The 15,198-nt window shown below is 34.4% G+C and overlaps 2 protein-coding genes across 3 annotated transcripts; one reads left to right on the forward strand and one right to left on the reverse strand.

Annotated features, from left to right (window-relative positions):
- Nucleotides 1-4,502: 4,502 nt before the first annotated feature.
- LOC126713804 (KRR1 small subunit processome component homolog) lies at nt 4,503-11,131 on the reverse strand. Of its 2 annotated transcripts, XM_050413675.1 has the most exons (13): nt 10,960-11,131; nt 10,651-10,867; nt 10,500-10,576; nt 10,222-10,332; nt 9,914-9,982; nt 7,760-7,816; nt 7,573-7,611; nt 7,346-7,450; nt 7,120-7,202; nt 6,738-6,819; nt 5,126-5,269; nt 4,933-5,004; nt 4,503-4,839 (listed from the first exon to the last, which is right to left on the reverse strand). In XM_050413675.1, the coding sequence occupies exons 2-13, from the start codon at nt 10,865-10,867 to the stop codon at nt 4,726-4,728; spliced, it is 1,170 nt and encodes a 389-aa protein (XP_050269632.1). In that variant the 5' UTR covers nt 10,960-11,131; the 3' UTR covers nt 4,503-4,725. The 2 variants fall into 2 exon arrangements, with proteins under 2 accessions (XP_050269632.1, XP_050269633.1); XM_050413676.1 differs by lacking the exons at nt 7,573-7,611; nt 7,760-7,816; nt 9,914-9,982 and having other exon boundaries at nt 10,960-11,130.
- Nucleotides 11,132-14,449: 3,318 nt separating this feature from the next.
- Nucleotides 14,450-14,983, forward strand: LOC126699578 (uncharacterized). Its single transcript, XM_050397481.1, has one exon. It carries the CDS (start codon nt 14,450-14,452, stop codon nt 14,981-14,983), a length of 534 nt encoding a protein of 177 aa, XP_050253438.1.
- Nucleotides 14,984-15,198: the final 215 nt, after the last annotated feature.

Consider the following 15,198-nt stretch of genomic DNA (forward strand, 5'->3'; position numbering starts at 1 on the left):
GTATTATGTGTGAAAAGAGGTCAATTTCGTACAATAATTCTCAACTTCCTACTATCTTCTCCAAATATCTATTTGGGTTCTTGCCTCAGAATACAACTACATGTTCCTCTTATAATCTGACGAATATGGTTGAGTGCAAAGACAGGTGTCAAGTCATCATTTCTCTATTTTGGACATTTTCACAACTATGATGTTATTTGCTGACTAGAGGATAGGAATTGCCCAACGTGGCACTGGGACCCACGGGTAGGTGACCTTGTCATTGCTTGGGAAACAAGTCTTGGACATTGAGAGGGACATCAAGAGTACTATAATTGATACACGTGTCTTTGATGTGGCCCACATGCATTAAACCAATAAAGGGTGTACTCATAGTTTCTGATTTTAGAAAGTCACTATCTCCCTTTTTGTGAGTGCTTGAGTACTATGTCAGGTGTAAATTTTACTTCCTTCCCAAGGCAATCACGCCTTTAGCATGGACATATAGTGACGTTTTAAGGACCTATAGTGGCGTTTTGTAACTCGAGCTCCATGAAGTCGAGTTATATGCAATTTGTTTTTTCTTTTTTTTACTTATAACTCGAGTTCAATGAGCTCGAGTTATAAAACGCTACTATAGATCCTTAAAACGTCACTATAGGCTCCTTAAAAATGCCACTATAGGGCTTAACTTGATTTTGAGAAAATCGAGTTTCAAAAGAGGGGTATTTCCCTAATTAGTTTGGGAAATGAGGTAAAATGCGGGATTGTTTTTTTAAAAAGGGCAAAGGCCAATTTTTTCCCTATATATAGGCAACAGATGGTTGGGGAGTATGTGCATATAAATATTTGGTTTATGGTATTGTCATCATAATGTATATATGAATAATGCGATATGTTTGTGCTATGTATTGGTTCTCTCCTTTTTTATTTTTTGTTTTTTGAGTTTATATGAAACCATGGGTTTTTTCAATCCAATTTTATTTAACTTTTAACAAATCATTATTATGTATTATTATTGATGGTTTAATTTACATAATTGATGGTTCAAAGTAGACTTAAAATATGAGACATTTTAAGTTTACTTTATACAATGACATTTTGAGACAAATAAATAATTCAAAGATGATTTTACGAAAAAACCAAACATAGAATCTTATCAAATTAAACGTAGTCATAATTACCGTTTGGATTCTAAAAGTTCCTCATTAGACCTTACTTTTCATTACAAAGCCATGAATGGCAGCAAAACTCAGGAACGATTAAGTTCTAGCCATTGAAGGGTTAGTTTTACTAGACATGAGTTTGTTTTTGAGAATCAATCAAGTTTGAAACTCAACACCAGCCCAAAGAAAACCAATGGCTACCAATGCACCTCTATAGACATCTTATCGTACAGGCCAATATCCGAAGTACTCAGTTCCAATGACAAAGAAGTCCCAATCTCTACAAAAATTATCAGCACCTTATGCTAAGCCCAACAGTCCATTATATATATGACAAGATTCTAATAGAATGTAAATATAAGAGTTTTTATAATTAAAAAATAAAACATATATATAGAATTTAAACTCAATTGAAAAAAAATCATATTAAATTAAAACAATGATGTGAACAAATATGGCTTTTCAAAATCATATGTGTAAGGACCCTATATGAGTCTTTAGCCCAAATGATATATGAATTTAGGCTTAAAAAGCCCAATACAATGAATTTGTAGAGAGTGTGTTGGAAAACTGGGTTTTAGTGAATCAGACAACAGGTAAAGTGGATTCAGATGACAAGAAAATGGAGATTGACTAGTTTAATCTAAAGAAAACTGTCCTCAGCACAGTCCGAGAAGATCAATTCTTATATATTGATTCTCAAATTGGATTACAAGTTCAGTTCTTGATTGCTACAGTGTTTCTCTTTCTATTTCTCGATCCTTTCTCCATGGAGGGTCTTACATTATATAGCTCTCTTTAGACGATTTTGGCCCTCCACTTGTTGATCATCCAAGCCACTACTTGAGTGCTTGTCCCATCAGACACCCTCTCAGGCCCTCTATGAGTTGGGACAGCCAAGACAACACTATTCAAGGATTTTCTCCACATTAATGCAGCCAAAAAGTTAGCTGCAGAGTATTTAATAGGTAGTAGCAGCTTTCCCTTAGATATTTCTCAGCTCCCATTTTGTCCTGTACATTCACGGTGCATATCGTTATCAATAGAACTTCCTGAAACGTCATTCTGAATAATAGAACTCACTTTCTGTCCCCTTCTTCGTTTAGCTGAGGTGATACTCCTCCTCGACCTACTTTTACAGTCATAGTGGCTCGAGAAGTTTAAAGTCTTACGTCTTCTCTAATATTTTTATCTCCTCGAACCACTGAGTCTCTTTGGACAAGACCAAGGCCCAACATATATTTTTGGACCCATTGTCCCTACAATATGCATCAACATTAAAAAGTGTCAATAATAAAAAGTATAACAGCCATTGTCCAATGCAATGCCAATGCATTTTAAAAAAATTTGTAAGAAATTATATTAAGTCCCATTCAGGATACTATTATTTATTACTATTGGAATTTGGTTGGTTATTTACCATTTACGAGAATCCTCACTAAGCATCTCTAGCTCAGTGGTTAAAGGCTTAAAGCATCCAACTCAAAATTAGCGAATATGTATATTCAATTGGCTCTATATCAATGAAATCTCATCATCCATACATAACAGATTAGCATTGTACATTCATAACATAACATGTGAATAACCATTTTGTACATGCCAGATAATTAGTAACTATATTCAATCTCTAAAAAACCAATCCCAATTGTTTTGAGGTTCGGTAAGAACAAAGAAATTTCAAACAAAAGGATAGAAACTCGTTGAAAAAAAGAGAAACAAAGCAGTTCAACTATAGACAAAGCTCTTTCTTTATCATCAATACTTGTGGAATCAAGTTCAATTATATTACATGTTATTAGAACAAGAGAATAATCAAGAATATAAACCAATTCCTTATTCCACTAATTCAAGCATATAATTATTTCTTCTATTCTTGATAGCATGTAATTAAATTTGTTTGCGGAAAGTGTCCAAATAAAACAAAGGTGAAAACACTATTTTAGTCCATACATTTTGGTCTCACAGTCAATTTGGTCATTACATTTTGGTTGCAGCCAATTTGGTCCCTGTTATTTTTATATTACAGTCAATTTGGTCTCTACTGTTAACTTACTAACGGAAAATATCTATGTGGCTAACAGTGTGCACAGTTGGCACACTTGAAGCTTAGGTGGCTTAGGAAATAATATTATAAAAATTTAATTAACATAAAAAAATGCCACCTCAACATTTAATAAAAAAAAAAAAAAAAAACCCAATGATTTTTAAGCCAAAAATAAATGAATTTAAAAAAATAAAAATAAAACCTCAAAAGTCTTTGTTATTTTCTTTCCTTTTCTTTCGATCCAAACACAACCAAACAAAGAAAAATTTGCTGGAAAATGAACCAAACCCACAATCAATGGAACTCAAATACAACACACTATCTGTCCTTAATGAGACCATGACAACCCTTGGTGCCCAAGTCCGTTGGCATTCATATAATATTTTCTCAAAACATGACCAAGCCACCGCCGTAGGTTTCGCTTGTAATTTGGTCATGGTCTTCGCCTGAAATGGCGAGACCTTCTAGGAGTACTGGTGGTGTACCAAGCATGCTCTCGACTAGGGTCACGATCTCGTTGTTGATGATGGTGGGGAAGCTGATTTCCTCATCCATGAGAATGTTAAGGTTGAGGAAATCAAAAAAAAGAGTGGTATGAAGATAGATCCCAAGAAGTACCATAAGATGAAGTGGAGATTGGTCGGAAGAGACAACCACTGGAGTTAAGAGGCTTTACCAAATGTAGGCCAATGGTTCTCTGCTAATTTCCATCACCAAGAGCAAGACAAAAAAAAAAAAAAAAAAAGAAAAAGAAAAAACAAGTATTTTCTTTTTAATTGTCATTGTGATTGTGGATCCAGGGTCAATTTTGTTTAGATATGGGTGTCTTATTTTTATTTTGCTTTGGATCTGATTTATGCTTTGTTTCATTGTGTCAGTGTGTCTTGTATTTGAGTTCTATTAATCGTGGGTTTGAATTGAAAGAAAATAACAGAGACTTTTGATTTTTGAGGTTTTATTTTATCTAAATTCATTTCTTTTTGGCTTAAAAATCATCCGTTCATTTTTTTTTTTTTTTTTTTGATGATATGGTTTTTTCTATTTATTAAATGATGAGATGGCATTTTTTATGTTAATTAATTTTTTTTTTAAATTATTTCTTAAGCCACCTAAGTTTCAAGTGTGCCAAACATGCACACTGTTAGCCACGTAGACATTTTCCGTTAATGAGTTAACGGAAGGGATCAAATAAACTACAAGCTGAAAATAACAGGGATCAAATTGATTGCTATCAAAATGTAGAGACTAAATTAACGGTAACTCCAAAATGTACGGATCAAAATAGTGATTTTGTCTAAAACAAACCAAGATGAACTAAAAGAAAATTTCTTAATTGTAGATGTTGAAGTCAATGCTTTATCGGTAAATTACATTCTTCTCATGCAGGGCAAAAATTAGAACTCTAATTCAATTTTTCTAACATCTAAGAATCATGGCATGCAAGCTTGGCCAATCATAGACAGCCGACTTAAAACCAAACAGTGAACACATTTTACTTAGTCTGACAGAAATAAAAAGCTTCAGCTTTATATTTTAAGTTTCTCTGCGCTTGGATTTCTTTTTGGAAGGTTCCCCAACTGCGGCAATATAAACTTCAGCATTGACATTCTCACCCAATTTTTGCTTCCCAAACTCCTTCGCCTTTTTCTGTAGAACCAACAATTTAAGCATTTATATTAAAATGGACAAGTCCTAGAAAGTAAGAAAACCCAAAAATCATGATGTTTATACTTTATATACCTTTAGAGACATAGCCATGGCTGCCACATCTTTATCACCATCCTCAGATTTTGTATCCTGCTTTCTTGGCTCCTGATATTTGACAAACCAAAATTGATAAAAAGTCATTGGGATAAAAGTGAGATTAAGTAAGAGCACGTCTGAAATGTGAAAAAGATGGAGGTGACTGAGTTAAAGAGCCTAAGGATACAACCTCTGGGGGAATATATGCAGCTTCTCTTTTTCTTTTGTTTTCTGCAGTTTTCTGTGCCTGCTTCTCCTGCTTCTCTTGCCATGTCTTTGCTGATTTCTTTTTCTGGGACATGAAGAATTCTCCACTTTCCAATTGTTCATCAATCTGAAAATAACATAGAACATTGCATTCCAATATATATTAGTAGTTTTCTCTTCGCAAATTAAAGAAACAAAAGATGAGGAAGAAATCCTATTATGCAAGGAACCAGATAAACAAAAAAATCCCACTGAAAGTAAAGTAGCAAATTCCTTATCATCTCCAACTAAAATTAGCAAGAGCATTAGTATCTCCCTTTAGAAAGCAGTCCAAACAAAGCATAGCAGGGTAATGGAATTTGACGTTGAAACATGATTGATCATTCAAAATATTTACCATGGGAATCAGGGAAGTGGGAACCCACGTATGACAAGTATCATTACATAACACTAACAGTAATAACATGGATAGATAAGAAGAATACCAAAATAAATAAATAAAAAATAGAGAAATTCCTACTAAAGTACTAAATAGGTATTTCTTGCTTGAGAGTTGGGAATAGATATTCTAGATATCTAGGAAATAGGAATAGTTTATATATATATATATATATGTTTATTATTAGCATAAATTAAATATATAGTATAGAAATAAAATATAAACATAAAAACCATAACTTAATATATAATTGACATATATATTATAACCATTTTGTATATTTATTATCATATACAAAGTCTAATAGATAAACACACTTCCATATACAAATACAAAATAATACAAATTATTAGATAAACTACTACCATTTATATTATTTAATAGCTTTTTATGATATAAATTGACATTCATTATTGCTATATATAATTATAAAATAAAGGTTAAATTAAATAAATAGCAAGAAATTACATTAAATCATATATAACTATAAATCTTATATAAAATAATATATGAATACTATGAGATAAATTCTGCTAAGGGTAGGAACAGACAAATTATAAAAGGCTGAAACAAACAATAGATGATTACTATATGATAAATTATACCAAGGATTGCTGCAATCCAAGCAAATGAACAGAAATTAAATTTATTTCCACGAATACTGATTGCTATAGTAATTCCCATCCCATCTGTATTTTCATGTGCATATCAAACATGCCCTCAATTCCTTAATAAATATACCTCAGCAATGGAAATGCATCTGCCCCATTCATATTAAATACAGAATTAAAACCAATAGTCATGAAATCATATTTAAAAATATAAATAATCAAACTGAGTGAGCAATATAATCAAAGACAATAAAGCAGCAATCAAAACAAAAATAAAAAATAAGAACTGCCAAAATTTGACTCTTTATCAATGCCAATAAGCAGCCATCAATAATATTGTTAGAGGGTTTTAAACCCAGATATGTACCTAAATAAAAGCAAAGTGACAAGTAGCCTAATTTCTATCAACACTTAATCAAAGAGAGTGCTTGTGACATTTAAGAGGCCAGGGGAACTGGGACCTGATGTGATGATAACAGTACTTTAAAGCATTCAATTTCTTGCAGGAATCTAAAATATGTAGAGACTAGAAGCAGTCCTCTCACCTTGCTAGGTTGTTGTGGAGGAGGGAAAGGTGTATATGGTCTCTTCTCTTTAGTTTGGAGCTTCTTTTGTTGAACATTTTTCCTGAATATAAGTTATTGGAGTAATTTATAAGGAAAATGCTATAGGAAAAAACTATTTTACAAACTTTTTTACAAATTGTTCTTTTGGTGAGTGGTTATTGGTAAGTAAAAAAATGATATTAGTGGTAGGCCCAGATGAAAATCAGTAAGAATTTGTCATGCTAATAGTTTGTAAAAATGTTGTAAAGAGTTTGTGATTGTAGCATTACTCAATTTATAATATAGAAAATAAATTAGACAGAAGAAACAAAAAGAAAGTGATTATATCCATATACAACAAAAAGTGTAGTAGATGTCATACTTTTTGAATTTTGGAAGAAACCTATCCCAGTTTTCATTTGCAAGTGCTGGATCCTTCTCAAGCTCTTTCTTCATCATAAGAACCTAAACAAGAAAGAGAATATTTGGGGGGAGGAGATAAAGAGAGATTAAGAATGTTGGCAGATCTTCAGGTGACAATAGCTAAGTTGATAGGTCTTCAAAAGAAAACACCAATTACAGTAGAAACAAAGGGCCAGGCTATTCACCTTGATATGGTATACCGGATGCATTTTATTTAGTATGCAGTCTTCCACAATCCGCCTAACTTGCTTTAAACCTTTAAATGAACCCATAGCAGCAACTGTATTGCCCTATATGTTTCAAATATAAAAGAGAAAGCCTTCATTTCATTATTTTACTGAGGGGAACCAAAGGAACCAAAAAATAGTGGCACATCAAAAACAACAAAGCCAAGTAACAAACTAATGATTACCTGAACGAGAATATAGCAGCCTGTCAGTATTTCCAGTGCCTGCACCTCAATAATATTAGGGTTAAGCCAGTGAAAATGAATTAAAAGAACATTTAACAATATAACATGTCAAAGTGACCATGCCAACCAATTAGCTGAACATTATAGTTTTTCCTTCAGTTTTCTCTAATGTACTCACTGTACATACCTTTAAAGTGGAAGAATTAGGACCCACAAGATGTTGTCTTCGTTTGACAAAGCGTTCCTGCACACGACTTCAAAATTAGACCAAGACCCAAGAATTGATTTAAATTTTACAACCCTATAACATTTCAGTTTATTTGCAATATATATATATACATCTATCAAGTACACTGGGGATGTACTATGGGAGGTTATTTGCAATATATTGTATCTGGAAAAGCTCATAGATTAACAGGTAAATCTTAATGTCATAAACATATAACAGAAATTGAAGGGATAAAAGAACAGGGACACAGTTTATCCCCTACCATAAACTTTTGGTTTTGGAAAATATCAATAAATTGATTTCTCCTCAAACTGAATAAATGTTGGACCTTTTTCTATATTATTATTTGTCAAATTATGAAAACAATCATACAGCTGTCATGTGAGCTGCTTATGATTGGGAGCTTGATATGTGTGCTCATTTTTTCCAAACTCTCTATTCATTCCCCGTCCAAACAGGTGTGGAGGACAAGATGTTTTGGAGTTTGGGTAAGAAGTGTTTGTGTCCATTCTTCTTATGAGGGTTGGAGAGGTGGTAGCTGCTTAGATTTCCCTTGGAGGATATTTGGCAGGTAAAAGTCCCAACTAAGGTTGGTTTTTTCTTTTTGTGGTTTGTGACTTGGGAGAATTCCTTACTAAAGATAATTTAGTGGAAAGGGGTATGGTGCTGGCAGATTGGTACTATGTGTCAGAATAGTGAGGAAATTGTTGATCACTGGCTGCTTCATTGTTCAGAGGCAATTGAATTATGGAACTCCATATTTCTGGCTTTTTGGAGAAAATTGAGTGATGCCTAAGACAGTGAAAGGCATGTTGAGTTTGGTGGCAACGACCCAGATATTTCAAAACTAGAGTATGAAATATGGCTTATTTGTCGGGAGAAGAAAAGGACTTTTGAAGACCAAGGAGTTTCTACTCTGGGGATTGAATCACAATTTGTAGGATCATTATTTCATTGGCCATCTTTAAATCTGAGTAGACCTACACTTTATGATTTTATTGAAGTTTTGGCTAATTAGCCAATCTTACCCTGCAAAGAATCTTACTTCGCCATCTGTTACAGCTATTATGAATGGGTTGTAGATGTTATCTTAAGGATGTATTTAAATTGAGTAATGAATGAATAAGAGGCAAGCAGTTTAAACTCCAAAATTCTGTTTTCTTTCTCATTTTATTGGGGGTTAATCACCTTGAAATCCAACTAATTATTTTCCCTTACACAACTGTTTACATCAGTGTATATATATATATATATATATGGGGAGAAATTACAATTTACGCTTTGTTGTTTGGCTCTATCACAATTTACAATTTACGCTTTGTTGTTTGGCTCTATCACAATTTAGTTCACAAACTTCCAATTGCTACATTTGATCCCCTAAAGTTTGGATTATAATGAAATTGTTAGAGTTATGTCCAAAATCCAAATTAACATAATTTGCAGTTTGTTTTTTGTTAATAAGTAATGGTATTTTATTGAGAAAAGAGACTACTTCATGTACAAATATAATGAACACAAAGAAACCTAAAGATTACAAAAAAATGAAATATGCACAAAAGTATAGTGACTTTTTAAAATCGACAATGGTATTGCTATTAGTAAAACCCCATGCACAAGATCAATCGAACAAAGATCTAATGAGCAATGATTTCAATTAGGTTACCAAACTTTCTGCATCAGTGCAAAAATTTCGTAAGACAAAGTAACACAAACGAACATCAAATCTACCGCTCCCATTCAATTTCCCACTCATTTGCTCTCTCCTAAGGATATTCACTTGAGTAAAGAACATTTATGAATGAGTTCACCGACTCCAATTCTCAATCATTAAAGTCTCTATGAAATCCAACATTCTAGCTCTGCGCCTCCCCATATATCTTACTAGCCAACAATGAATGAATTGATACATTTCTATCCATTGTGAGAGCACACAAAACTGGGAACAACACTTTCAAAGAATGATTGCTAAACCCACACAATATAAACGGCAATATTATAGACATATTAGAGCTTAATGACATAAACATGACTCTGCAACAGATATCTCTTCAGTTATTAAGAAATATGAGTCAACAAACAGCATTCATTTGGTGCAAGTAAAGCAATACATACCTTACTGCGGACCAAGTTACCAATCTTGATGATGTCACATTGCACTTCATCATCTAGTACTTTTATTGCCTACCACAAAAATGTTGTTAAAAGAACTAAAATTACAAACAAATGAAAACCAGCCAAAATGAAAAGGCTGTCACAATAGAGTTCAATTGAAATAGTTTTGAATGAAAAAGTCAAGCAAAGTTATTGGTTTATATATTATTGTTCTGTGCACACTTGGGCAGTAATTCACACCTTTGTAACACTAAAGAAAAGAAAACTCATACAATACGGACACAAAAACAAGAGTAAAAAAATTGTACCTGATGAACAGGGACACTTCTTGACAAAAGCCTAATAAGTTCCCTAGCCTTGATGATAATATATGGGTCCCTAGTCTTTCTGGTTGTTGACACTGTCATGGACCCCTCGACCTAAGCGGTAATAAATCATAAAATGAATTAGAAAAACACATATCTTTCTGAGAAACACACACAGAATATTCAAATGTAAAACAATGGAAAAATAGAAACTTCACTTCAGGGAGTATTTACTAATATTAATATGAGATGAATCTGATAACTTACAGACACACACTTACTAAGTTAAGTTCACATGAAACGCCAAACTCTTTCAAAGCAGATTTCACAGTTGGCCAAACCTCTTGCAAGTACTTTTCTGAAGAAGAAGAAGAAAGCAATTAAAAACCCAAAAACAAACACCCAAAAGTGAAAGATTAAATATAATTAAACCTCTGTATTGAGGGAAGAGAGTGGAGAAGGAGCTGAGTTCAAGCATTCCGGATTCATTCCAAGAAGGGTCAAACTTTTCAATAGTCCAGCGGTCGATGTTGGGGTCATCATCCCAAGGCTTTGGCTTGTCGTGCTTTCCCTTGTGCTTCTTTGCCTTCTGCGATATGTCACCACCGTTGTTGTTGTTGTTTTCATGCTCTTCCATCGCAAAATTCATCTTTTGCGTAGACACACCATAGAAAAAAAAATGGTTAATTGGCAGAGTAGAAAACAACGAAACATAAATAATAATAACAAAAAGCGACTCACTTGATTCGATTCTTGAAGAGATAGAAGTGGCGGGGTTTTCTTGGTGGGTTTAATGGCAAATTAAGGTGAATGAGGTTTCTGAGAGAACGAAGAGAGAGAGAGAGAGAGAGAGAGAGAGAGAAGTGGCGCCTGGCGCCTGATGGGTTATAGAGAGAGAGACAGAGAGGGAGTAATTTGTGCGAAAATTGGAAATTAACCTTGTTTGTCAAATCATATAATTAGTAGGCATTGTTTTGAAAGAATATATATTACTAGCATTTCAAGTCTAAAAGACTCAATTTAGAACTTATAAATTAAGTCTTTGGGGCTCGTTTTTTATATTCTGATAAGGTTTGAGTTAGCGCTTTTCCACATAGCGTCCACTGGAAATCGATTCTTAGAGACTCGATTTATATCTCGACGCTTAAATACTTGATTTATGTGCTCACCTGCATCTAGTGGACTCCAGCTAGATATCGAGCCTTAGAGACTCGGTTTTTAAACAAAGTAATCAAGTCTTAGAGACTCAATTTGCAAGGTTTGGCCCACAAACGTCCACGTGGTTGGGTAGTTGCTTGTCCTTAGTCCTTATAATGTGAGTCTGGGTCTCTCCATTTCCCACACCAAAAAACCCAGCAACTCTCTCTTCCTCTCTCACTCTCATACAAAACTCACCCCATTACAAAACTTCAAATCAAACTCACCCTCCATTTACACATCCTCATGTCAGGTAAGGCTTTTATAGCACTCTCTCTCTCTAATTGTTAGTTACATATATGTATTGTTATGTTTTTTTTTATGGATATGTATCATGACTATTTTTTTTTGTTTGGTTTGATATTTTTCTTTATATTTTTGATAGAATGGTTTGAAGGTTTGTAATGGGGTGAGTTGTGTGTTTAGTTTTTTTTTTTTGTTTGAGTATGATTAATGATTTTTTTTTCTTAGAAACAAATGATAATGATTGAGTGTATTTGTATGTGATAAGGTGAGTATATGCAAATGTGGGGTTTGTATATGCATATGATGTAACAAGTTAGTTTATATATTTGCTATGCTTTTATAAAAAGTAAAAAATATTGTAGATATATTTGTATTGTTAGGCTTTTTATCATGACTATTTTTGTTGTTGTTTGGTTTGATATTTTTCTTTATATTTTTGTTAGAATGATTTGAAATTTTGTAATGGGGGTGAGTTTTGTCTTTAGATTATTATTATTATTATTTTTTTTTTTTGAGTATGAAATAATAATGATTGAGTGTGTTTGTATGTGATGTGGGGTGAGCATATGCAAATGTGGGGTGTGTTTTGTATATGCATATGATGTAAGAAGTTGTAATTTTTGAACTTTGAGTAGATAGAAAAGGTTTTGTAATTGATGTTAAATGAAAGAGATAATATATGTAACTAACATATTACACTTGACCTCTAATAGGTTTACAATCTTTGAAGAATATTGATATAAATGTATATTACGGTGGACCCCTTCTCAATCCTAAAGAGATTGACGGATTCCCATTTAGAGGGCTGGGTATTGAATGTTACTACATGATGATACATCGTAAGTTGAAGATGTTGAATGATTTGAAGATGAAAATAATGGAAGAATTGAATTTAAACCCTGCTTGTTATGACGTAAAGATTATTTACTGTTACCCACAAGAAGTCCTTTATGAACGGATAAATTACGGGTATATGGCGATCAAAGAAGACAAACATGTAAAGATCATGTTTAATAGGATCCATAAAATGCCCCAAGTAAATGCTGCTGAGTTGTACGTAAGTTCAGAGCCGCTTGCAGAAGTTGATACCGAGGAGGTGCAACAAACAACTACATCTTTACAATTTATAGCCCTAGATGATGAATGCACTACAATCGGAGACTATACAATGGGAGGTTATACACTCCCATCTCAAGATCATATTGCCAATATTGGTGAAACACTTCAACCTTAAGAGACACATTTAGGGGAGGAAGACAAAGACGAAGATCATGTTGCGAATAATGGTGAAAATCTTGATGATATGGATGAGTACGAAGAGAGGATTGAGCGAGGCGACTTTGACAGGGATGTGAATGACCATGAACTTGTTCCCAATTTTGAAGAGGAAAATATGGAGTATCATGATGAAGGTGATGTGGACGATGATATTGGTGTCTAGCATGATATAAATACGATCATTGTCTACACACCTCCTGCCAAGTCATTCTATGCAAATACTTGGAAAAATATGGTTGATCGTTCACGTCTTTAGATACCATTTGTTTCTACTTGGGAAGATAGGATGCATTTTAGTAAAGAGGTGACTTTTGCAAATTAAAAGGCTGTGAAGCGTGCATTAATAATATATGCAGCAAAGGACAATAGAAATTTTACAATTCGAAGGTCGACCAAAACTAAATTGTTCACCGCATACATTGACACCAATTGCAAGTGGTACATTGGGGCATTCATGAAGGCTAAACTTATTGGTCTATGGATGATCACGTCTTATGTGGGTCTACATAGTTGTATACCCTTTGGTCTGCGAAGAGACAGTAAAATGATGGATTCTAATTTTATTGCATCAGAAATTGTGGGAAAATTGCGATAGGATCACACTGCTTGTATTGATCAGCTCTGGGACATCATACGTACTAAGTATAATCATGAGCTTTCTTACTATAAGGTATGTGACGCAAAACAAAAGACAATTGCTAAGATATTTGGGGATTGTGAGCAATCTTACCAAAGGTTGGGAAAGTTGTTGTTGGCATACTTGGATTAGGATCTAGGTTCCCAGTACAACTATCACACCATACTTAGGGACATAGCTGGTACTATGTTACTGCGCTATGTATTTTGGGCATTCGCTCCATGCATTGCTGCATTCAGATATTGCAGGCCAGTGATCAATATTGATGAGACTCATTTGTATGGTAAATATTGAGGGGTGTTGATGAGTGCAATGGCAACCGATGCTAACCAAAAGGTTTTGCCTCTCGCCTTTGTTGTTGTGGACAAGGAGTTAGGGCCTAGTTGGGGGTGGTTTTTAGAGTGTCTTAGGATTTCAATAGGGCATGTGATACCTGATGAGGGCATTTGCATTATTTCTGACCGACATAAAGGTATCAAATGCGCCATTGCAGAGTGGTCTAGAGGTGATAATGGAAGCTTACGGGTATTTCATCGATATTGCCTTCGATATGTTGCTAGCAACTTCAACACACACTTTAATGACCCGACTCTAAAGGTATTGGCTTTGAAAGTTGGATATGCGATTCATGAAACTAAATTTGAGTATATAATGCAAACCATTATGGATGTCGAGATTAATGCACTGAGGAGGGTAGACCCTGATGATGACCATCTTGAACGCTATATGCCATACACATATCTAATGAGTGAGGATCTGGACAAATGGACCCAGTCACATGATGGTGGAAGACATTACGGGGCAATGACAACCAATATCTTTGAGTGCTTTAATGGGGTACTTAAAGGTGCCTGAGGTTTGCCCATTGTTGCAATGGTTAAGTTCACTTGGTGTAAACTTGTTGCATATTTCCATGATCGACATAAAGAAATTACTTTTGATCTCTCTCGAGGTAAGGTGTGGAGTGATTATGCAATGGGGATCTATACCAAAAATGTGCACAAAGCTTCAAGACACACTATGAGGGCATTTAATCATGAAAATGGTGTATATCAAGTGCTTACCCCGTACAACGACCATAGTGGTGGAGGGGGAAACCATAATCATGAAGTGCATGTATTTGCTAGAACATGTGGTTGTGGAAAGTGGCAAAACATTAAGATCCCTTGTTCACATGCAATTAAAGTTCTTCAGAGTTTGTACCTCGATGCAACCAGCTATATTGACCCATGTTACAGTTTGGACAACGCCATTCATACATATGCACATCAATTTGTGGTGCTAAAGTCAGAGTCATTATGGAGGGATGTTCGCAGACCACGATGGGTGCTTGACCCAAATCTGTTGCAGGCCAAAGGTCATCCTGTGAAGTCAATAATAAGGAATGAAATGGATGGGGTACGGTGAGAACGGGGAAGCCAAAGGCAACATTCGGACTTGAGGGAGATTCAACCGAGGCAGTGATGCGAAGTGTGTCATGAAGAAGGGCATAACCGCAGAAGATATCCTAATTCCCATGGGGCTTTGACAAGCGGTTCTCGTGGGGTTTCGACAAGCGGTAGTGCTACAAACTAGGCAAGTGCTATCGCTATTTTTATATAATATGCTCAGAATTTCATTTG

This window comes from Quercus robur, chromosome 2 (genome assembly GCF_932294415.1).
Source record: "Quercus robur chromosome 2, dhQueRobu3.1, whole genome shotgun sequence".
NCBI lineage: Eukaryota > Viridiplantae > Streptophyta > Magnoliopsida > Fagales > Fagaceae > Quercus > Quercus robur.